Source organism: Odocoileus virginianus, chromosome 22 (genome assembly GCF_023699985.2).
Source record: "Odocoileus virginianus isolate 20LAN1187 ecotype Illinois chromosome 22, Ovbor_1.2, whole genome shotgun sequence".
Lineage (NCBI taxonomy): Eukaryota > Metazoa > Chordata > Mammalia > Artiodactyla > Cervidae > Odocoileus > Odocoileus virginianus.
Genome location: NC_069695.1, coordinates 2,267,659 through 2,291,943, shown reverse-complemented (window position 1 = coordinate 2,291,943; position 24,285 = coordinate 2,267,659). Strand labels below are relative to the sequence as shown.

Genomic DNA, 24,285 nt, shown 5'->3' with positions numbered 1-24,285 from the left:
TTTCCTCCCTCTTTCTCTCTCTCCTCCTCCTCCCCCTCCTCTCCTTACTATTCCTGACACTTTCTTAGCACACGTTCCTCAGGGCTGGTTGTAACAACTGGAGGCATTCAGGAGAGCGAGCTCAGAGAGAAGAGGACGTGGCTTATTTTGACAAACGCGATTAGGCATCAGAGTGGGAGAGAGATTGAGGAGGACGGAGAGGCAGCCCAAATTCCCACCTTCTGATGATGACACGCCTGGATCACAGTGCAGTCCTGCTGACACACATCCTTCCACAGGTGAGGAAGCCGGCGAAGGCAGGGAACGGCTCGGAAAGCTGATGACCTGGCTGACTCAGGTCTGAGACAGCGGGACTCATTCCTACCCTGCCAGCCCCCAGCGTTCCTGCCCAGACTGAGCAGATTCCAAGGCTGCCTGTTTGTGCTCATTTAAGCGTCAGTCCTCTCTCTCTCTCTCCACGAAGCCCAAGGGAAGAAGGGATGATGTTGGTTTGCAACACCATCAGTCTGTAGGAGGCAACTTGAGCTTAGAAACTGAGAATTGAAACTCCCACCTGGAACCGGGTCTGCTCCTGCAGTCCTGGGTAGGGGGCGAGGGGAGGCAGAGGGCAGAAAGAGCAGAGAGGCTGCGCCACCCAGGGCATGTGCTTGGATTTGGCAAACTTAGAGGATTTAGGGGGCTTCCCAGGTGACTTCGCAGTAAAGAATGCACCTGCGGTGCAGGAGAGGCAGGAGACAAGCGTTCAGTCCCCGGGTGGGGAAGATCCACTAGAGGAGGAAATGGCAACCCGCTCCAGTATCCTTGCCTGGAGAACTCCACGGACAAAGGAGCCTGGTGGGCTACAGTCTATGGGGTCGCACAGAGTCAGACACGACTGACGGACGGAGCACAGTGTTTCACTAGAGGCTTGACGGTTGTCCAGCATTTCAGAGGGGCTGCCTGCTGTGGGTTGAAAGTTGACCCAGATGGATTCTCAGTCCCTTTCAAGTATTAGAGGTTGTGATTCTAAATGGAGCAACTGGTCAATAGCTGGTGATTCAGGCTCTGAAATCACCCAGACCTGAAGTGCACAGAATATTTTACTTGAAAGGCAGAACTGTGGCAACAGTGTCTGTGAATTTAAAGTTTAAGGATTCATACTTTTTTGGCTCAGTAATTGATTTCTTGGCATTTTATCTTATAGAACTACCAAGACACACATACACACACACACACACACACTCATTGCAGCATAAATTGGAAACAAATTAGCAAAAGAGAAGAGACTGGGGGAAGACCACACACCAAGCTCAGGGCAGGAAAACATCTCTGGTCTTGTTAGTTTCCATTCCTCCAGAGGATTTATTGTGCCTGTCCATACCTGTCTTTGTAGCCAGGTGGGTCCTAAAATGCCCGGTACCTGATGGAAAATTTGGGCTGCATGGTTGACAGATGTACCACAGTTGGGCTTTAAGAAGGCCCAATACAGAAGTTGTTTCTCAAAAGGAGAGTAGGTATCTATAGGAGATCCCTGGCAGCCCATCAGTTAGGACTTGGCACTTTTACCGTGGAGGCATGGCTTCAAGCCCTGGTTGGAGAACATGCCAGCCACATGGCATGGCAAAAAGAAAAAAAAGGAGAGTAGGTATCTGCAGAGGAGGCTATCCATTAACTCTGAAAGCCTGAAAACCTGCTCTGTGATGCTCTTTTGGTGCTTGCTAGAGTTTGCAAAAGCATTCTTATTTGCTGTCAACACTCTGATGTTGTATTATTCCACCTTACTATTGTATCTGAAGGCTCACACGATCTAAGTGGTAAAGCAGCTTACACTGGATCTGGATTGGCTGCGGAATCTTCCCCTGTTATGGTTCCCTTTAAAACTGGCAGGCTTACGGTCACTTTGTAAGTGGGCTGGTGTAACCACTCAAAGTGGCCTCCAAATTCTGAAAGTACTTCAGTGTTCTCTTTATTTAAGAGACTTTCTTGTTCTCTCTATTCTTTATTGTTGTTCTCTTTATTCCCAGTGTTGTTCTCTTTATTCAAGATGGTTGTTTAGAGGTGCCACAACTGGTCTTTCACCTTGAAAGGGGTCGCTCCACACAATCCAGACTACTGAACTTCCAGAAACACGACTAAGATGGCAAAAGTGAAATTTTTACTTTTTTCTCACTCCCTCCAGTTTGTATGTTTCTGACTGAAGCATCAAAACTACTTGCTACTTCCTGGGAGTCCCCTGGTGGCCTAGGGGTTAGGATTCTGGGCTTTCACTGCAGTGACCTGGGGCCCAGGTTCAATCCCTGGTCAGGGAACTGTGTTCCCATAAGCTGTGTGGTTCGGTCAAAAAAAAGAAAAAAAAAGAAAGTATTTACTACTACATATTCATCAGCTCCAGCCAGTGTAATTTTATCAATGTAGGAACAATGTGATATTTTTTCAGAGTGTCCTAATGATCAAGATCTCTGGAAACAACATTATGGCAGTAGGATGTATGTACGGGGGAGTCGCTCAGTTGTGTCTGACTCTTCTTGACCCCATGGACTGTAGCCCACCAGGCTCCTCTGCCCATGGTATTCTCCAGGCAAGAATACTGGAGAATACTGGAGCCTTTCCCTTCTCCAGGGGATCTTCCCAACCCGGGGACTGAATCCAGGTCTCCAGCATTGCAGGCAGATTCTTTACTGTGTCAGCCACCAGGGAAGCTCCCAAACTGACATAATTCCAAGGCAAGACTGTGAGGGTATACTGATGGCTTTTCCAGATAAAAGCAAGTTGCTTCTGGTGGTCCTTACAAATTGGTACGGAAAAAAGACTCATTTCAGTCAATAGCTACGTGCCAAGTGCCAGGGTCTCTGTTGATTTGCTCAGGTAAAGATCTGGAATAGCAGCTACAGTTGGAGTCACCACCTGATTAAGTTTACATTAGTCCGTGAGAGTTGGACTACAAAGAAAGCTGAGCGCCAAAGAATTGATGCTTTTGAACTGTGGTGTTGGAGAAGACTCTTGAGAGTCCCCTGGACTGCAAGGAGATCGAACCAGTCCAACCTAAAGGAAATCAGTCCTGAATATTCATTGCAAGGACGGATGCTGAAGCTCCAATACTTTGGCCACCTGATGCGAAGAACTTGACTCATTTGAAAAGACCCTGATGCTGCGAAAGATTGAAGGTGGGAGGAGAAGGGGATGACAGAGGATGAAATGGTTAGATGGCATCACCGACTTAATAGACATGAGTTTGGGTAAACTCTGGGAGTTGGTGATGGACAGGGAGGCCTGGCGTGCTGCAGTCCATAGGGTCGCAAAGAGTCGGACACAACTGAGCGACTGAACTCAACAGAACAAGTCCTGCAGAGGGCTGGACTGGGAGCTTCAAAAGGCCCGCCTCTCCCAGGCCCCGCCCCCGATAGGCCCCGCCCCCGTCCTGCCCGCCGCGCGGTGAAAGCCCCGCCTTCCGTGGTCGCTGTCATCCAATGGCCTACATACACGGCTCGGTGAATGCCCAGGCTTTAGGTGTCCGCCTGGCGCCTGACCAGAGTCTTGTGGAACTCAGTTGCTCTTAAGCAGTCCCGTCCCCGAGCTGCCCGAGCGACACGCAAGCTCCCCCCGCAGTTCCCTCGCAAGGGGCGGACGAGGCCTCTGAGACCGCTCGCCCCCCGCCCGCGGAGCGCCGTGTCGACCCCAGACGCGGCTCTCGCCGCGCGGAACTCTGGGAGTAGTAGTTCTCTTCCTGCTGGCTCCCTCTGGCTGTATCGGCGACTGAGACTCGCTGGACTACAACTCCCAGACGCCCAAGGGCGCCTCCGCTCGGGGGGCCGGCGAGGCCGGTGGGCGGGGCCGGGCCGGCGCTCCTCAGCTGTCAGCGACTCTTGTAGCCGGCCGGCTGCCTAGGTGTGCCCCCCCGACCCTACCGGAGACACCAGCATGGTGCGCGCCAGCACCGTGGGGGCGCATCTCCCCGCGTCCGGCTTGGACATCTTCGGGGACCTGAGGAAGATGAACAAGCGCCAGGTGAGTGCGGGTCGCGTGGCTGTCGCGCCGCCGAGCCGGGATCCCGGAGGCCCAGGGTTCGAATCCTCACAGAGCCGCGGGCGAGCGCGCTCTCGCCCTGACGGGGGTGCGGTTAGCGGAGCCGGGGGTGGCCGGGAGGGGAGCGAAGGGGACCCCGACCTGCGCGGTCTCGCCCTGACGGGGGCGCGGTTAGCGGAGCCGGGTTTGGCCGGGAGGGGAGCGAAGGGGGACCCCGTCCTGCGCGGTCTCGCCCTGACGGGGGCGCGGTTAGCGGAGCCGGGGGCCCGGAGGGGAGGGAAGGGGAACCCCGTCCTGTGGGCGTCAGGTGTGGTTGAGGAAGCGGGGCGGGGAGAGCTGGCTCTCCCGCGAGGGACCCCGAGGGGCCGCCCGGTGGTCCCGGGGCCGGGCGTCTCTGCGGGGCTCTCGAGGCCGGGCGTGAGGTAGGCTGCCCGCGGGTGGAAGCGGCAGGCGCGGGGGGAGAGCTTCCGAGAGAGGGGAGCTGTCCCCTGATTTCCCCCGCAGCGCAGCGTCTTCCCTTCCCGGGGACTCAGGACCAAATGAGGCGCCTCGTGCGGGAGAGCGCGCCGCTCCTTCTCCGTCACTGTGGACCGAACCCGTGTTCCGGAAGGGCTTCCAGGGGTCCTCCCTAGCCTCTTTCTCAGACTCCCTGCTCTGGCAGCGCCTTGAAGGTCGGAGACGGCTCTCTGCGGGGTCTTAGGGCACCTGGGCTTCATCTCTCACCCCTCCTGAGAGGACCTCCGAGGAAGACTTCCTGCTTGCCCTCCCCTTAGCCAGCCTCCGTCCCCCTCTCTCTTTTTCTTTCTTCCAAGTAGAATTTCAGACGAGTGCAGTAGTGTTGGGGGTTCGGGGACTTGCATCTGGTGAACGGGGTTGAGAAACCTGGTTGTCTCTAGGGATGCGTGTCAGATGAGCTCCTGGAAGCCTGTGTGATGAAGATGGATTGAGGCAAGAGATTATCACTAGATTGAAAAGCCAACAGCTAATGCCCTGAGTGTTGATGCTGTTGCAAGAAAATCCTCCAGGAAGCAGTTATTGAGTCACTCAGTCATGTCCAGCTCTTTGGGACCCCGTGGACTGCCTGCCGCCCCCCAGGCTCCATGGAACTGCCCCAGCAAGAATACCGCAGTGGGTTGCCAATTTCTTCTCCGGGGAATCTTCCCGACCGAGGGATCGAACCTGCATCTCCTGCACTGGCAGGTGGATTCTTTACCCCTGAGCCGCTAGGGAAGCCAGCTCACCTCCCCACCAACCCGGACCCCAAGCAGAGACTTAATTAAAAATCTAAACTTAATTGGGTAGGTCTTTAAAATGTCTCTAAAACTGGTACCAATTACCAACTGCACACTGTCAGTGGAGGTCTTCTGAGGAGTGTGTCAAACCCTAAGTCGGTTTGCCTTTGAAAAGTTCTGTGTATCCCCACTCTCAGTGATGAGCCCCATTAGTAGCTGTTTCAGTTGCCTACATTTGCTAATGTTTTAATTAAAATTCAGAAGCTCAAATTTGATACCTCCTTGTACTTTTTTTTTCCTTTTAGTTTTGTCTTTTTTTTTTCCCTCCTAAATAGCATCCTATGACACCATTTCAGGCATGCTCGCTCCACCAGTCTTCGAAGCAGGACCTCCTTTTTCTGCTGTCCTTGCTTACTGTTCATTAAGGAGAGAGCCACATGCAAAAACAAGGACTCTTTGTTTCTGCAGTGAGGAAGAGAGGAAGAAAAACAGCCACTGGCATTTCTGCTGCCCTGCCAGTCACAATCTCTGGTCTGAAATGTTTGTTTAAAATGCTGAGATGTTGGTTATTTCATATTTGCTTGCCAAAGACTGAGTGTGGGCTTGCTTCTAAACTCTGCTGGGGTGATTAAGTGCCAAACATACAGAATTGGTAGGCAAAGATGAACAAGAAAAGGCACCAGTGTAATGTGGGGTGTGTATTTCCAATCAGCTTGTCAGTTCCATCAAAATGACTGTTTCTAGATGCCAGGGTTTCAATCCTAGACTTAGATAGTAGATCACTTAAAGGTGGATTGTTAGAAGGGTGATCTGTGGTTTTGAAATTAACTTGATTAGATTAGTTAGTTTGTTAGACTTCTACATAATTGACTATCTTTAGCAAATAGATATCTTGCTCAAAGGAAATTTTTTTTTTTTTTTGAGGAATTGGTTTTACTTCCCCTCAATGAATTTTTCAAGCATAGAAATCATACTGGAAAATATATTCTTAGTACATAGTCTTTATTAGGTAAGTGGCAAGATTGTATAATTTGTTTGATTAGAGTGGAATCCAGTGGTTTGAAAACCTGTATAAAATTGGACATCTCTGTAGAAAACCATAACTTGGGCCTTTCCTAATCAGAGCGGCAATTCATAATGAAACAGTGGTTGTTTATTAAATCAGGTAAGTCAAACGGAGCAGGTGGCCAAGTTTTTGAATGTGAGCTCCAGTGAATAACTTCTGCTTTAGACTGATGTGACTCAAAAAGTTGATTTTACTTGAGAAGCAACGGTTTAATATCTTATAGCCCAACACTTAATATCCATTCAGCACTCCAGTTTCCTTTTTTGTTCACCTGGGAATTTAGTTTCATAATTTGCTATTGACACTTTTGCCAAAGAGTTTTAAAAAATGGTATGTAACTTTAATTTTATTTTCCTGTTTTCACTGACTACATCAAAATATGTTAGTTATTTTAATTCATCTTTTGTCCCCACTTCTGTAACCTTCACAATTACCTCAAAGTACATGCTTTCACACAGTTGCAATTTTAGCAATAGACTTTGCTTTTCCTTCTTTCCTGTCGTATCAGAATATGTCTTCATGTTTTGTCACAGTCTTCAAAATGATTATTTTAATGCACTAGTAAATAATACAATAATTATTTTAGTGTACTTTAATGTCAAATTGCCCTTCCTTTAAATACGTCCCATCCCTCTCAGATTTTGAAATTAATATACACTCATGATAAGAATTTTAAAGAATCAAGAGTAAAGTAGCTTAAAGAAGACAATCCAATCACTCATGATTCCACCATGCTAAGATAGCCTCTCTTAGCATCTCAGAGGATCTCCTTGTGTTTGCTTTAGAAACTGTTCTGTGGTTTGTGGAGATCCTACTTCAGCCTGCATTTTTCACTCTGTGTGACTTCGCGTATTTGGTCCTGCCATTAAAATTCTTTCTTTGTTCTGCAGGCCCCAGTCAGGAGCCGTCCTGGAGGACGGTGGGGGTGTGCCGCGCTGTGGACCTGGGCCCCCTGGTCTCAGCTGGAGTGAGGGCATCTAGTTAGAGCCAGGCGCTGACTCGGGTGGCCTTCCCACTGTGTCCCTTTTTTTTTAACTTACTGATTTCTAATTGAAGGATAATCGCTTTGCCGCATTGTACTGGTTTCTGCTGTATACCAGCATGCATCAGCCATAAGTATACCAAGGTCCCCTCCTTGAACCGCCCTCTCACCTCCCCCCACTCCCCGTGTTCTTAAGGGAATATTTGATGCTCATCATTTAGAATATTTGCGAAAACTCTATAAACAGGCATTTACAGTTTCTATTGACTGTTACGTTGTAATTCCCAAGGCAGAATGACCTTGTGTAGAACAGAGTGCTGTAGGACTAGGACTTTGCACCCTCATTTGGGGCCCAGGTGAAGCGTGCCACGTGGACCAGGCTCTCGGGTGAGACCTCTGCCCTCTGTGCTGGGATGGGAGGCAGAGCCCTAGCACTTGAGAGGTGGGGCCCCTCAGGGTTGGAGGCTATGGGGGATTCTGAAGAGGTCAGGAAAGTTGTACCCAGGTGTTAACAAAGCAGGTCCCACAGGTGACTCTGGCTCCCTCCCTCTCCTTTTCTTTTATTGAAGGAGAAAAGATGTGTGGGCATTCCATGGTCAGAGGGGCTTCCCTGGTGGCTCAGATGGTAAAGAACCTGCCTGCAGTCCAGGAGACCCGGGTTCGACCCCTGGGTCAGGAAGATCCCCTGGAGAAGAGCCTGGCAACCCACTCCAGTATTCTTACCTGGAGAACTCCATGAACAGGGAAGCCTGGCGGGCTACAGTCCATGGGGTCACAAAGAGTCAGATGCGGCTAACACTTTCACTTTCCATGGTCAAAAATTGAAATTCTACCTAATCTTGTAGTTTGTGTATATGAGTTTCAATTCCTAAAGTCACTTTAGGCAAAAAAAAAAAAAAAAGTCCTAAAGCTTTTTAAAACAAAAAACAAAAAACAAGCGCATCTGCGATGTGGAGCGAGTGGATGCTCTGCCACGGTCCTCACCTCTGGTTCGCCCTGTTTTCTTCCAGCTCTACTACCAGGTCTTAAACTTCGCCATGATCGTGTCCTCTGCGCTCATGATCTGGAAAGGCCTGATTGTCCTCACCGGCAGTGAGAGCCCCATCGTAGTGGTGCTGAGGTGGGTCCTGCTGGCCGTCCAGCTGCTGTCGGGCGCCCAGGAGCTGCGTGGGCACCCCAAACTCAGTGTCTCAGTTGGATAAGCTTTAGAGTGTTCTTTGTTGATACTTGTTTTGAAAAGGTTTCATTTTTTTTTTCTGGCTTTTGTTGAAAAATGTTTTTCAGTAGACAGTTGAGGCATTTCATCATGTTGATCTCACGCTCCAAGGTAATATGCTTTGCTTCCATCTTTTAATGTTTTGTGCTTCCCTGCTGGCTCAGAGGGTAAAGAATCTGCCTGCCATGCAGGAGACCCAAGTTCGATCCCTGGGTCGGAAAGAAGCCTAGGAGAAAGGAATGACAAACCCACTCCAGTATTCTTGCCTGGAGAATTCCATGGACAGAGGAGCCTGGCGGGCTATAGCCCATGGACTTGTAAAAAGTCAGACATGGCTGAGCAACTATCACCTTCACTTTCAAGTGCTTGAAGATGCTAATATGCCTCAGATAGTTGAGTCTCCCTAAGGTGGGCCTGGAGCCCCTTTGCTCTCCAGGGGGAGAGGGAGGCTGTGGCAGTGCTGTGGGCAAGGTCAGAGCTGACCAGGGCAGGAGAAGCAGCAGGGCTCCTGGCTCCCTGTCCCTCTGGGCCCTGCACCACGTGATGGGGGCAGCTCCGGCCCTGGCTTCACCAGGCCGCCCTTCGTGACTGGCCAAGGGACCCACTTGTAGAGATCCAGCGTTCTCGTAAACTTAGGAGCCTGAGGATGGCGTAAGTCACAGACAGAGCTGAGGGGGCTCTGACTCACTGGTGTGCACACCCTGCTCCAGGAGCGCCTGAAGGGCCAGGCGATGAGTTAGGAGAGGAGGGGGCCAAGCTCATGGGCCCCTGAGCCTGGCTTCAGTTGTGACAGCTCCGCTTTTACGCATTTTATGTGATTATACTTTACCTGGTAAGATTTCCTTTGAAAGAAGGATTTTAAGGCTTTGGGGGAAAAAAAAGAAGAAATTGAACCCCTCAAATTCAGATGGGCCCTTGTCATTCATCAGATAAGATAGCTGAGGTATAGTGAGGCCACGTTGCTTCCATCTCACAGTTACTTCTGCAGAGCCAGAACTCCATCCGGGGTGCTCGGGCTCTTCTTCAGTCCACAGGCACACTTGCACGCAGAGATTATTGTGAAGTTGCAGCACCTGGGGACTTTTTCTTCTTTTAAAGCATTCTTTACAATTCTAGATTCCTGGTGGCTCAGAGGTTAAAGTGTCTGCCTGCAATGCAGGAGACCTGGGTTCGATCACTGGGTTGGGAAGATCCCCTGGAGAAGGAAATGGCAACCCACTCCAGTATTCTTGCCTGGAGAATCCCATGGACGGAGGAGCCTGGTGGGCTACATTAGTCCATGGGGTCGCCGCAAAGAGTCGGACATGACTGAGCGACTTCACTTTCACTTTACAATTCTAAAGCAGTTTGGTTGGTCAGCATAAGCTGTTGACGTCACAAGGGATGTGTGACTTTGGGGAACTCCCTGGCCCGTTAAGGAAGGCAAGTGTAAGTTGTTATTAGTTGTTTAAATGTAATTTAAACATTTCAGAGAACTGCTATGCTAATGGGGCATGATAATGACTCTATGCCAAAGTGCAGTGCGCACTTTCTACCTCTAAGACTTGTTCAGGGAGTTGTTTTTAAACAAACAAAACAACGAGGTCCTTGTTATCACAGACTGAGATGGTTCTCTTCCCCCTGCATGTCTTCAGGAATTTTGTTGAAGTAAAGATGAAGCAGTAGATTAAGCAATTATCCTAAGCATTTTAACTGTCATTCTTTAAAAGAAAATGAACCCCTGAAGCAATTATGTTGTATTCTCAGATGATGACAAAATGAATTTCTGTGTTGGGGGGACAAATAACTTTGTGTTGTCAGTCAGGCTGTCAGCTCAGTCGCTCAGTTGTGTCCGACTCTCTGCAACCCCATGGACTGCAGCATGCCGGGCCTCCCCAGCACTAACTCCCGGAGCTTGCTCAAACTCATGCCCATCAAGTGTTCTACGCTGGAGGAAGAACAAATTTGTTTTTACTTAGATATCTTCTCTTTCTTTTCCTCTTAGTCATTTATATTTCTAGCTGTTTCTACCTTTTAAATTCACATTTTCTATTTTTGATTGCTGAATCTATTACCAGACTTAGTGGGAAAGGTTTCACTTAAAAATAAACCTCTTGGCAATTCCCTGGCAGTTCAGTGGTTAGGACTTCAAGCTTTCATTGTCAAGGGCACAGGTTCAGTCCCTGATCAGGGAACTAAAATCCCACAAGCCTCATGGCAAGGCAATAAAACACACCTCTCGGTAGCTGCAGGCCAGGCTTGGCCACTTGCCCCCTGGCTCCCCTCCTCCTGTGCTGACAAACTGAAGGTCAGCAGCCCTGGAGGAACAGGAGGACCAACATTTGGAATGGTCCTGTTGTGAACCCACATCTTCCTGTAAAGCTCCCCATCTCTTCATTAGACAGGTTGTTTCTCCCCCTTCCTGCCCTTGACAGACTAACTCATCGTTGGTTGTCAGAGCCCTGTATTTAGGTCTTATTTATTTTCTCATGGATTAAAACAAAGCAGGAGCACATATGAAATGAATTCTGTTTCGATGATTTCAGCTTCCACTAAATTACATACATACAACAGAGTGCAAGAATTACCCTAGAGTATTAACCAGCTTTCAGAGTCGTAGTTCTGAATGAAAAGTAGTATTTGTATTGATAGATGTAAAACCCTTATAAGGCTAAAAATGGATTTTTACTTCAAGGAGTCCAGCTTATTCTTGGTTCTTTTTCCACCTAATACAAATCATCGAGCGGCCACTAGTGCCTTTTCATGCTCAAATCCAAGAAGAAATCACTCTCTTTCTCACCGTTGTTCCCTTGAGCAGGTAGATGGGAATCTCTAGCTTGTTTTATTGCTCATAGATCTGCTTGACGGTAGACAAAAGCTGACATTCCAAGTGGTATGTTTGTTAATATCCTTTGTGATTTGAAACGTTTGCCTGGTGAGCCCAGGGCACTTCTGACGTGACTTTGTGCTTCTTTCCAGCGGCAGCATGGAGCCAGCCTTTCACAGGGGCGACCTTCTGTTCCTAACGAATTTCCGGGAAGACCCCATTAGAGCTGGAGAAATCGTTGTTTTCAAAGTCGAAGGACGAGACATCCCAATAGTTCACAGAGTAATCAAAGTTCACGAAAAGTAAAGAGCCTTTACTTCTCTCTGATTTTATTTTGTAGACAAGACTGTGGACAGCTTTAATGGTGGATTAGAAAGTAGCAAAAGCACTGGATTACATTCCTAGGTTTGCCATTTAGTGATTGGGGTGACTTTGGACCTGTGGCTTAACTCAGGCGGTGATATGTGAATGTCAGTACTTTACCCACAGTAACCCCCAGGGCGAGTGTGAGGATGAAATGAACTGATGTTTACTAAAGCACTTGACAGACTTGCTGTACAAGGTAAGGTGGAATGTATTCTTGCGTAATATTAATTATTTGAAGGAGTCTCAAAAGAAAATCAAATCTCATGGTAGCTGAGGATCATTTTGGTGAGAGAATTATCTCCTGAAATGCAGAAAGCTACCTGTTTCTCTTTGTCACTATGGACCAGCTGGCATTCTCAGCAGTAATATTAGCCTTGGATGAATAAAAATTCCTTTCCCCAGCCCATCCCATGATTTGATTGCTGCATATCCAGCATTAATCCCACCCCCACTCCCCCCCACAAACAGCTTTGCCTTTCCCTTAAACATCATTGATGACTTGGTAATCACTTGGTAATACACTACTTGGGGACCAGAAGCAATTGTTTCTAGCTCAAATATATTGTTTCCCTGAGAGAGTACAGTCAAGTGATTAGTGAAAATGGTACGTTTTATTTATTTGGCTATTCATTTACCTTTATGCATCTTAGTTCAGCCTTTTACTTGCATGAGTTGTAGAATTAAAATTAGGTATGTGTATTTGTATTTTTTAAATAATGGAGCATTGCTCTGTTATTGCGTGTGTGTGTGTGTGAATCTATTTCTGATAAGAGATTCTCATTCCATTCAGTATTTCCAGGTGTTCCCCAAAGATGTTTGATACTTAAAATATCCACTTTATTTGACTCTAAATATTAGCATGACCCTGTTTCAGTTTGTGTTAATACACTGGGACTACAACTAGCATTACCTTATTCATAGTGCTTGATAACTTACAGATGAAGAAATACGCTCTGTCACGACTGTGATAGAACTCGTACCTGATTTTAAAACAATATCCAAAGATGAGAAATTGCTCAAAACTGGGAAATAATGATACTTTTCTGTAACTTACATGAATTGTGAGTGACAGTCCAGATTTTTTCCCTCTTAATTTCTTGTATAACCATGGCTGCAGATCAGCTAACTCCCTTTGGTACAGTTTCAAATCTTTGTGGACTTTTAATATTTTATCAAATTATTTAACACATTTTGTCATTTGTCTTACTGAAAAATAGACCCTCTTAATAGTTCTATAAGGCTGTAGTATTGTGTTTCTGGTGTCAGGGCTGTGTAAGCCCCAGTTTACAATGTTTAAAACAGTTCCCACCTGTCTCTAACACAGCAGTTTCATGCCATTCATAATTCCTGTTTGTTTGCAAACTGGATGGTATGCCACTTGGCTCAGTGGTGAAGGAAATAAGGCATTCACACATCCCACGTTTGGTAAGGAAAAGAAAGTTTGAGAAGAGCTAAGAGAACACTTGTGTTTGAATTACCTTATGTTCAGATCTGTGTAATCTAGTACTCAGTTCACGTCTAGAGTCAAGAGGAATATAATCCGTGTTAACCTGTTGGTCCATGAGGACAGAGAATGGATGGAAATAGATGCTGGAGCTAGTCGTGGCCTTCCTGGTACCCTGCGCTATGCCATGCTTTTTGGTCAACAGGGGAACATCAGTATTTTTGAATTTAAGTCTACAAAATTGTCACTAGATCTGTGCTTGAGTTGAATGGTTGTCTGCCAGCAGGCGTCTTAAGGCAAAAAAGATCAAGTCACGTTTGACTGCTTTTCTCAATGCCCACCCTTGTCTGTAAAGTGTAGGCCAAACTGACACTTTTCTAACGATGCTGCACTGAAAATTATCTTTGAAAGGACCTTGTTTTGCTTTCCAGAGACAATGGAGATATCAAATTTCTGACTAAAGGAGATAATAATGAAGTTGATGATAGAGGCTTGTACAAAGAAGGCCAGAACTGGCTCGAGAAGAAGGACGTGGTGGGGCGCGCCCGTGGGTGAGTTTTCTTTAAGTTCCATAGAATATGCAGAAACCAGAAAAATATCAGAAACAAAGAAGTCAAGTGTAGAGGGTAATGGAATCGTTCATTCCGGAGATGATATGTCAGGAGAGTTGTAAGCAGTTCTTCCTTACCTTGTGAGGAGTAAATGAAGCTCAGAACTGCCCAAGGACCTGAAATCTAAAGCCGAATGCCAGTATTCTATCTATATCATGGATTCAATTCTATTTTGGAAATAAATCCTCACCTGGAGATTGGTTATTTATAAATTTTAAATAATTAGAAATAATCCTTTCAGAAATAACTACTGTTTAACACTGTGGTGAATATTCTAGATATTCCTTGTGCCTATATAGATGTGTGTGTGCATACATAGTATATAATTTTATGTAAAGGAGTTTTATTTTTTTCACCCAGCAGGAAGTTGGAAGTAACTTTCTATGCCAAATCTATAGCTATATCCTTTTAAACAGCTGCATGCTGTTCCTCTGACAATTGTAACATCTCACTAGTCCTCTTTTGATGGATATTTAGATTGTTTCCTGGTTTTTCACTACTAAGAAAAGTTCTGTGATCATTTTTTTTTCATACCCGTCTTTGCATCATTGTTCCAGCCATGAGTTCTGCTTCTGATTGACACAGCAGAGCCTCTCCTCTTATTAAATACCAAAAAAGGTGATTCTTCCCCTCTCTCGGTGTCCCTTTTTCTGATTAACCCTTGCTAGAGATGTCCCCTTTCATCGAAATCCCACTGGCTGTATAAGGCTGGAGAACATGGGTGACTGTTTTCCCAGATACAGCTTTACTCATCAGCTTACAGTTGGAGGCCTCTTCCTGCCCCTGCTCTCCCTCTGCTCACGTTTTAATCGCTTTCACTCTATTGCGTTTCCTCCTGAATATCTGCAGGAAGGTGAGGGAGACCTGCGGCTGCTCAGTCCTGTGTTTTTAGACACTTTGGTGAGAGGCTTTGTAGAAGTGAGAGGTTGGAGCTGTTGCATTTAAAGCAGACTGGAGGGTACCGAGGAGATGTTCCCTTGTTTATCATCAGTGACATGATGGAGTCTTGGGTCAGACTGATTCTGTGTTGAAATTAATTTTGTCAGCGACATCATTCATTGGCTGGTTTCTGCTGGCTTATTATCTCTGGGATCATAATCATGTTTGGGTATAAATGATGCTTTCCACATTTGCATTCACTGCCCAACCAACGTCTTTGTTGCATCTGAAAAGTGCTGTGCAGTGAAAATGATGCGACTTCCCTGGTGGCTCAGATGGTAAAGAAACTGCCTGCAGTGTGGGAGACCTGGGTTCGATCCCTGGGTTGGGAAGATCCCCTGGAGAAGGGAGAGGCTACCCACTCCAGTATTCTGTCCTGGAGAATCCCCAAGGACAGAGGAGCCTGGCAGGCTACAGTCCATGGGGTCGCAGAGTTGGACACAACTGAGCGAGTAAGCACACACAATGAAAATGATGAGGATTCCTTCAGTTACAAACCAGTTATTCTTACGCTTTCAAAAGTCTCTCTCACAGCAGTTTACATATAGGTTGTCTGAATCTTACTTCTCTACTAAGAAAAATTAAGAACTCGCTTTGTGAAAGTTGCCGACTCCATTGTAAAAGGGGCTCACCTATTTTCATGCTGTTACAGCAGAATGCCACAAGAGAAGACAACTAGCGTCTCCAGCTCCTGATTTGCCTTCTTAAAAAATCGTCCTGGCTGTTGGCTCTGCTTCTTGTTACTGATAAAGCCTTTTGAGACAGCAGCATTATGTTGTTTTTGTGGCCCCAGTCAGTGGTATTCCCAAGGAAGGCTTTGCCCTAATGCTGATTTATAGTGTTTTTAAGTATTACTATTCTATTACAAACACTTTTTACATTTCTGGCTGTTTATCCCACAATTTAGGTTTTTACCATATGTCGGTATGGTCACCATAATAATGAACGACTATCCAAAATTTAAGGTAGGAATTTATTTGTATGTCTGTATTTTTAAAGAAAAATATTGGCGCTTTTACATGTGCAACTGTAGAGAGGCAGTCTGTTTAAAATGTTTTGCTGTTTTTGGCTAATTCTTCTGCAGAGTATGTGCTGTTAACTACAAATTAACCATTTAAATTGTGAATTTTAAATTACTGAAAGTGGCTACTTCTGCCTTTTATGTTTATATGGTGTTTTCCAGAATGGTACCTATATATTTTTTTGCTTCTTATTATGCACATCTTTAAACATAGGGAAAAAGTAGTTCAGTAAGCCTAGTAATGCTTATTTCCCAACTTCAACAAGAATAATATCCATACATATTTTTTTTAATCTCTTGAAGCACAATAGGAAGCCTCCGCAGGAATGAGCAGTGCATTAGCTGTGTTTGTTGGGCGTGTGACCCTTGGTCCATCAGTGTGTGAGCGGTTTGAATTGTCATGTGTTACTGACAGCTCACTTGGAGGCAGAGCACAGGAAAGAGGTCGTCCTTTGATTCTGTCCTGGTCCAGCACTGACCAGCCTGTATCTGAATACATCCACAGACCAAATGCATCCGTAGACCTGTGTTTACGCATTTTCCTCTGTGTTTTCCTTACAGTATGCTCTTTTGGCTGTAATGGGTGCATATGTGTTGTTGAAACGTGAATCCTGAAGTGCAAAGCAGTTCCTGGGACCAGATTGAAAGAAATTTTGTTGAAGAGAAAAGTTAATATATTTGAAATGTTCGACTTTCTGTATAAAAGGAAACAATGTGGAGACGTTTTGTCTTGTTCGAATAAATGATTCATCAGTAAAGATTGCTTTCTCTGGTGGACTCTGATTTGCATGTGTTCCATCCCTCTTCCGCTCACGATAATCGGGCTGAGCCGAGCTTGAGGCCCTGCAGCACTTCAGGAAGCAGGCAGGCCGCCTCTGGGCCTGGCTGGCTGGGAGGACAGCGCGTAGTCCAGACGTGGCATAGTCGTCACATCTGGGTTTTACAAATACAATTCTCTACTGTAGTGTCCTCAGCGGGAGAGAAACCCAAAAGGGAGGGGATGTATGTGCGTGTATAGCTGATTCATTTTGTTTTACACTAGAAGCTAACACAACATTGTAAAGCAATTATACTGCAATAAAAATCATTTTTAAAAAAAATAAAATTCTTCAATTACTTTTTCTGGGGAGAACAAACAGGCCCTCAAAAGGAAATGATTTCTTATTTATAGAAGTGTAGTCTGATAAATGAATAAAGCCTATGAAATCTTTTTGGAAGGAAAAGTGTAATCTGCTTTGTTCTTGTGGTTTGGTGTATCTTGAGATAGTTGGATGAATTATTTAATAAGAGTTTGCAACAATGTGTCCTCCTCTGATTAACTGCAGAAAGCACAGAAGGGTAGAAGGGCCGGGTCCCTCTTCCCTTCAGCCTCTCTTTTCTGTTTCCCAGGGTTATAGTTTAGTCCTGCGGGTAAAATAGTCCCTCATTAAAATGTTGATCAGACCCTAGTATCCCGGCCGCCGCCTCAGGTCCTGGGGCTGCTCAGTCCCGGCTTGGAAGAAGGTTACAATCCAGCAGGAGGAATGGGTGGTAAACAGGCTTCAGGAGGGCCAGCTTCTGTGGGAAGGTGAAGCGGGGGTGTGGGTGGATGGTGATTTCCACACGGTCAGGGAAGACCTCCGAGCAGGGGATGGTGAGCAGAGTTTAAAGAACTGCGAGGCAGTGAGGCACGGACGTCTTGGGGAGAGCCGTCCAGCAAGTGCAGAGCCCTGGCCCCCGGTAGACGAGGATTCCAATTCGGGAGGTCCGGGGGAAGGGGGCCTGAGACAGCACTCGCAGGGCACACGGGCGTTGCTGGTGCCTGGACCACACTGCCAAGCGTCAGGGGACTGGAAGGGACGAGGACGCCAGTGCGGTTTCCAGGCACTCTTCAGTTTTGCCAAAATACTCCCATTTTGCCGAACGATCTGATGTTTACATCCTATGCAGTCAGCACTTACAAATCTGCCTCATTCTTTTAGGTTTGTCCAGTTCGGATCTAAGGATTTGGAATCCCTACAGGTCACTTAATGGAGATGGAAATGGCAACCTGCTTCAGTATTCTTGCCTGGACATTGCATGGACAGAGGAGCCTGGCAGGCAACAGTCCATGGAGTTGCAATTAACCCCCCACCCTCACCGGGTCACTTAAGCACCTGTGGGCTTGTGCACACCCTTCCTCAGCACCCTGCGTGTCCCCAGAAATCGGTAGATGACTTCTTAGCCTGATGCTACCCGAGTATCCGTTTGCATTCAGTAAACGTCACCCACGGTCACCTGTGTTTTCCTCTTTGGTGTAACCTGTGCCTTGACTGAGCTCTGAGTTGGTGACGACCAGCAGGAGTGATCTGTCGGGGGGCGGGGGCAGCCTGCCCTTTAGTCTTTTATCTCTGCTGAAATAGGTTATTGCAACAATAATGGGCTCTTCCAGTTGACATCGGCAAAGTGAAAGAAAAAAAAAATTTACAGGATACTTCCTAAAAACATTTTTGTCTTGTGCCCTTTTAATAAACTCAGTTTTTAAAGAAAAATAGATTTGTTTTCCCCCTGAACTAAAAGTAGAATTTTTAAATGTTGAGTCAAACTTTATTACTTTAGCATCTTCCGGTGTTTCTATGGTTGGTTAATATAAACTTTAAGGAGCTCTTCAGGAACTTCCCTGGTGGTCCAGTGGCTAAGGCTCCCCGCTCCCCGTTCGATCCCTGGTCAGGGAATTAGATCCCACGTGCTGCAACTCAGACCCGCTGCAGCCAAATAAATACTTTTAAAAACAAAAAGCTCCTTAATGTGGCTAAGCTTTTTGGCAATCCTGAACATGGTGATCTGAAATAAACTTCGCAAAGACATCTAAGACTCGAATGTGGCTCAGCCAGTGCTAAATAGCGCTGTTGTGGCTCATTAGAAAACCTGATCTTGTTTGGCCTTTTTGAGGCGATTGTATTGTGTGCTCAGTCATGTCTGACTCTTGGCAGCCCCATGGAATGTAGCCCACCAGGCTCCTCTGTCCATGGGATTCTCCAGACGAATACTGGGGTGGGTTGCCATTTCCACCTCCAGGGGATCTGCCCGACCCAGAGGCTGAAGCCGCATCTCCTGCATGGCAGGCAGATTCCTTCCGGCTGAGCCAGTGGGGAAGCCCTCCCTACTCAGAGAAGTGCCCCGGGTCAGTGCTTCTCAGACCCCGACTCTGCACAGGACTCACTGGGGGATTTTGTTAGAATGCAGATTCTGACACAGAAGACCGCGGTGGGCTCTGAACTTCTCTCTCTAATAAGCTCCTCGGAGCTGCTGATGCTGCCAGGCGGTGGGCCCGCTTGGCTGAGGGCTGCTGCTTCCCTCCATCCCTTGCTTGAAGTTTGGGGGTTTACATTTGGACCAGCTGGGTTAGATGGCTTCATAGGTTGGGAGAATAGGAATGAGGGGGGTGCCTGGAATCCTCCTTCGGGGGAGAACGAGGCAAGAATGATTTGGCTCAGACTTGCGGGCTTGAGGCTCCTCTAGAGCCTGTGTGAGGTGTTTCCTCTCCTGGACAGGTGACAGAGCTGTGCCCTCGTCCACTGAAAATCAACCTTGACCTCAAGGTAACACAGAAGGATAGCAAGCCCACCCACACATGCCCTCTGTGACTGTCCCTTTAGGGCTGTGCTCACGCTGACCTGACTTTACAGGAATCGTAGCTCTCATCATCTGCCCCTGCTCCTCACCCCATCTCTCCACGTGCCAGTTCCAACCCCGCCTGTTTCCTTACAGTCTCCAGGAGAGATCATGGGAAGTCGTGAACATAAAAGTCTCCAGCCGAGAGTGGGTGCTCAATAAATACATTCGTTGGGTGAACGTGAATAAAAATTAACTGCTTGAATATTCTGTGCAATATTTCCAAAGCAGCAGCATCTGAAGGCACTGGAGTCATTTAACCAGAAACATTCAGTAGGGCCCCACGCCACAAACATCTTGCTGATAGCTGCCACTAGAAGGGCTGCTGTGAGCTCATTTCTTCCCCAAACGCTGCCATTCTTAGCTGCTGCTGGGCGCTCAGCCTCTCTGCGTCTCCCAGCGGATCTTCCCTCGGCCCTTTCCCCAGCAGAGGGGTGAGGTAGGACCTGGCCACCCTCTGAGGAAGGCTGACGCTATCTGTGCCTCTAGCCACAAGGAAATGACTGCTGACAGTTCCAAGTAATGCAGAAACATTAAGAATGATGAGTGAAGTTCCTGTACCAGGAGAAAAATGGAACATTAATAAAAAAAAGTATTAAAAGCCAGAGTACAGCGATAAATTGTAGATTTTGCAAAACCCTATTTAAAGTCCATATGAAAGCTGTTTGCCTTTGTCCCTTGGAATTTGCAAAAGTGCGCTAGGTTCTGATTGGCTGGTTCAGAATTCTTTGACTATAATAGATCACTATATTACACTTCTAATTTCCTTATATTATTTTCCCCCAGAAACACAGGCTCCATCACCACTTAAAAATTCTGTGAAAAACAAGTAGGTTGCACATTTAAGAACTGATTATCCAGTCTGTAACTGGTCCAGACATTTGAATTTTCCTGCTGCCTGCTTCTGGTTGATACATGCAAATGAAGAAAAATGAAGGGAGATGAAATGCAAGTCAATGTATTTTGTACTTATTAAAAGTTCTGGTGGGAAAAATGTGGGTGGCAAAGAACACTGACGTTCCTGTCTGTTGCTTGCCAGCTCAAGGCATCCAGGTTATGTATGGTGGACGCGAGCCTTCTCCTGCACCCATGATTGGGTGATGTCTGTGACCTGCAAACTTGATGTGAATATGTTATAGCTAAAGACATCACAGAGCACAACAGTAATAAATATTATGTTTTGGGTTTTTTTGGCACTTTTATTGAAATTGGAGTTGCTATACAATATTATATAAGTTAAAGGTATATAATATAGTGATTCACAATTTTAATTTTTTAGAAAATTTTTATTTGATTATAGTTGATTTACAATGTTGTGATACTTTTCAGTCCCAAAGCAAACCAGTTATATGTATTTGTTGCTGTTCAGTCAGTCAGTTGTGTCCGACTCTTTCTGATTCCATGGACTGCAGCACGCCAGTCTTCCCTGTCCTTCACCATCTCCCCAAGTTAGCTCAAACTCATGTCCATTGAGTTGGTGACGCCATCCAACCATCTCATCCTCTGTCCTCCTGCCTTCAATCTTTCCCAGCATCAGGGTCTTTTCTGATGAGTCAGATCTTCACATCAGGTGGCCAAACTATTGGAGCTTCAGTTTCAGCATCAGTCCTTCCATTGAATATTCAGGATTGACTTCCATTAGGATCGACTGATTTGACTAGTGATTAACAATCTTTAAAAGTTATGAATTCCATTTATAGTTACTGTACAGTATTGGCTATATTCCCCAAGTTGTACAATATATCTCTGTAGTTCATTTTATACCAAATAGTTTGTACTTCTTAATCCCATACCCCTGTATTTCCCCTCCTCTCCTCTTTCTCCCCACTTGCAAACTCTAGTTTGTTCTCTGTAAGTCAGTTTCTTTTTCATTATATTCACTAGTTTGTTGTATTAAAAAAGATACACACACCTCAATGTTCAGAGCAACATTATCTGCAGATGTCAAAATATGGTAGCAGCCTAAGTATCTATCAATAGATGAATTGAAAAGAAGATGTCGTATGTATATAAGGGAATACTACTCAGCCATAAAGAAGAATAAAATTTTGCCATCTGCAGCAACATGGATGGACTTGGAGGGCATTATGCTATGTGAAATAAGTCAGACAGAGAAAGAAAAACAAATACTGTATGATATCATTTACATGTGGAATCCATTAGTATTTTAAATTAGTGTCAAGTACAAAGAACTGATGCTGAAACTGAAGCTCCAATACTTTGGCCACCTGGTGCGAAGAGACAACTCACTGGAAAAGACCCTGATGCTGGCAGAGATTGAGGGCAGGAGGAGAAGAGAAGGGGGCGACAGAGGATGAGATGGTTGGATGGCATCGCTGACATCATGGACCTGAGTTTGAGCAAGCTCCAGGAGATGGTGAAGGACAGAGAAGCCTGGCATGCTGCAGTCATGCAGTCCACGGGGTTGCAAAGAGTTGAACATGACTTGGCGTCTGAACAATAACAACAAATATGGTAGGGAGACAGAAATGGGATCTCCACCTAAAAGCAGAGCTCGAGTGGGGCTTCCCCTTGAAAAAAACAAAAGCATGGGAAAGCTGCCACAACAGTTGACAAGGTTTCTGTTTTTTCATAGCTGATGTCCCGAGAGGAAGGTGGGAAGACCCAGACACACCTGTGGAGATGACCTGAACTCAGCTGCTGCCTGATTCTGAGATATCCTCGGGGTTTCTGTCGGATCTGGCTCTGCATTGCTTGTGATGGGGATGTGGAGGCTGGAAGCTGAAGGAAACAGTAGCAGAACTACTAGAGGGAGAGAGAAACTGCCCACAGAACAGGAGCCCGGGAAACAAAATTAGGAACTTGAACTCTAAGTGGAAAAATCAATACCAGGAAGATCAATTTCATTCATTCATTCGATTAGAAATTAAAACAATATAACTAAATAAAAAGGATTTTTAAACTCATTATGCTTAGGCTCTTTAAAGGCCAATGAAGAAAATCATTCATGGGCATTAACAAAATATGATAAAACAATAACTAAACATCAGTGTATAAAGAACAGGAGTATATGAAAAATAAGCAGTAGGAAATCTGAAAAATAAAAAAATGTATGGTGATTATAATTTAAAGACCCAGTGAACAGGATAAAATCTAGACTAGAAAGAGGCAAAGAGGGATTTCCCTGGTGGTCCAGTGGCTCAGGCTCCATGCTTCTAGGGCAGGGGGCCCAGGTGTGACTCCTGATCGGGGAACTAGATCCCACACGCCGCAACTAAGACCCAGCACAGCTAAAAAAGCAGCAGCAGGCCAAGAGTAAGCGAAGGTAATACCATAAAGGAGGACAGAGAAACAGAGACTAAGATAGACAGAGACAGAAGCTGGGTGGAGAGACTCGAACCAACGCGCACCAGTGGAGACCCGAGAGTGTGACGGAGGAGAAACCCCAGAGAAGCCCCAGAGTGGAATGAAGCCGTGGTCTCGGGCTTCCCTGACAGCTCAGATGGCGAAGAGTCCGCCTGCAATGCAGGAGAACCTGGCTCGATTCCTGGGCTGGGAAGATCCCCTGGAGAAGGGATAGGCTGCCCACTCCAGTATTCTGGCCTGGAGACTACATAGACCATGGTGTCTCAAAGAGTCGGACATAACTAAGCAAATTTCACCATGTATTAAAGATATTCTCTATGTACCGAGAAAAATACAATTCAGTCCACACATAGACATATCTTTGCGAAACTGAGGAACATCAAAGATAAACAAAATCTTTAGCCATGAAAAATAAGATGAAGGCTAAAAGAACAGAAATACCATCAAGAGGGGCTGCCCTGGTGGCTGAGTGGTCAAGACTCTGCCTGCCACTGCAGGAGACGTGTGCTCTCCGATCCCTGGTGCAGGAAGATCCCACACGCCTCGGAGCAACTCCTCCCATGCGACACAACTCCTGAGCCTGTTCTAGAGGACCTGCAGCTACTGAAGCCCACGAGACACAGCTGCTGAAGCCCCCGCACCCTGGGAACCCGGCTCCGCAACGAGAAGCCGCTGCAGTGAGAAGCCTGTGCTCCACAACCAGAGGGTAGCTCCCTCTTGCCACAGCTAGAGAAAAAACCTCCACGGCAACAAAGACCCAGCACAGCCCAAAATAGATAAATAAAAGTATACATATAGAAAAGAAACGCCATCAAGAGAATCAGGAAAAAAGAGGAGAAAATGGAAAACTGTATTAGCTCAACAGAAGGCAGAGAAGAAGAAAGAAAAGTAAAAGCTGATGAAGAGAAACCAGAAAGTGGAAATGAGTTTTAAATGTAATAGCAGTCATCACAATAAATATAAATTGAATCAACCTGCCTATTAAAGGACAGAGACCATCCAATTGGATTAAACCACATGAACAACAAACCAAATCCAGAAATTTTTCTAGTACATTGAAAGGTTATAAAGAAAAGTCTAGGAAATGATATTCAAGGCATATAGTAATCAAATGAAGCTTTATAGTATTAATGACAAATAGATTTTTTTAAAAGTTACTCAGGATAAAGAAAGATATTGCATCATGCTAAAAAATAACTCACAAGGTACAGTAAGCATAATCTTTTATGCACTTAACATAAAACCCTAAACTACATAAAGTAAAAGCTCAAAGAATCAGAAAGTATCTAAAACACAGTGAGGAAGGTTTTTTAACACACCTTTATTAGAAAGTGCCAGATCAAGTAAGTGATGATTAGATAATCCACGAAAGATTTGTTCAACATGATAAAAAAAAATTTAATGTAAGAAACACAGATACAGAGGTCTGCTTCCAGTAAAAATAGATAGCATGTATCCTTTAAAGAGGATCCCTGGTGGTTCAGTGGTAAAGAAACTGCCTGCAATGCAGGACACCTGTGTTCGATCCCTGGGTTGGGCAGATCCCCTGGATGAGGGCATGGCGACCCACTCTAGTACTCTTGCCTGGAGAATCCCATGGACAGAGGAGCCTGGTGGGCCACAGTCCATGGCGTTGCAAA

The 24,285-nt window shown here is 45.9% G+C and overlaps 1 protein-coding gene across 1 annotated transcript; it reads left to right on the top strand.

Moving 5' to 3' along the window:
- The first annotated feature begins 3,802 nt into the window (after nucleotides 1–3,802).
- On the top strand, nucleotides 3,803–16,462 carry SEC11C (SEC11 homolog C, signal peptidase complex subunit). The gene is made up of 6 exons (XM_070452447.1): nucleotides 3,803–3,984; nucleotides 8,293–8,402; nucleotides 11,457–11,606; nucleotides 13,546–13,665; nucleotides 15,572–15,629; nucleotides 16,247–16,462. Exons 1-6 carry the CDS (start codon nucleotides 3,898–3,900, stop codon nucleotides 16,298–16,300), a joined length of 579 nt encoding a protein of 192 aa, XP_070308548.1. The 5' UTR covers nucleotides 3,803–3,897; the 3' UTR covers nucleotides 16,301–16,462.
- Nucleotides 16,463–24,285: the final 7,823 nt, after the last annotated feature.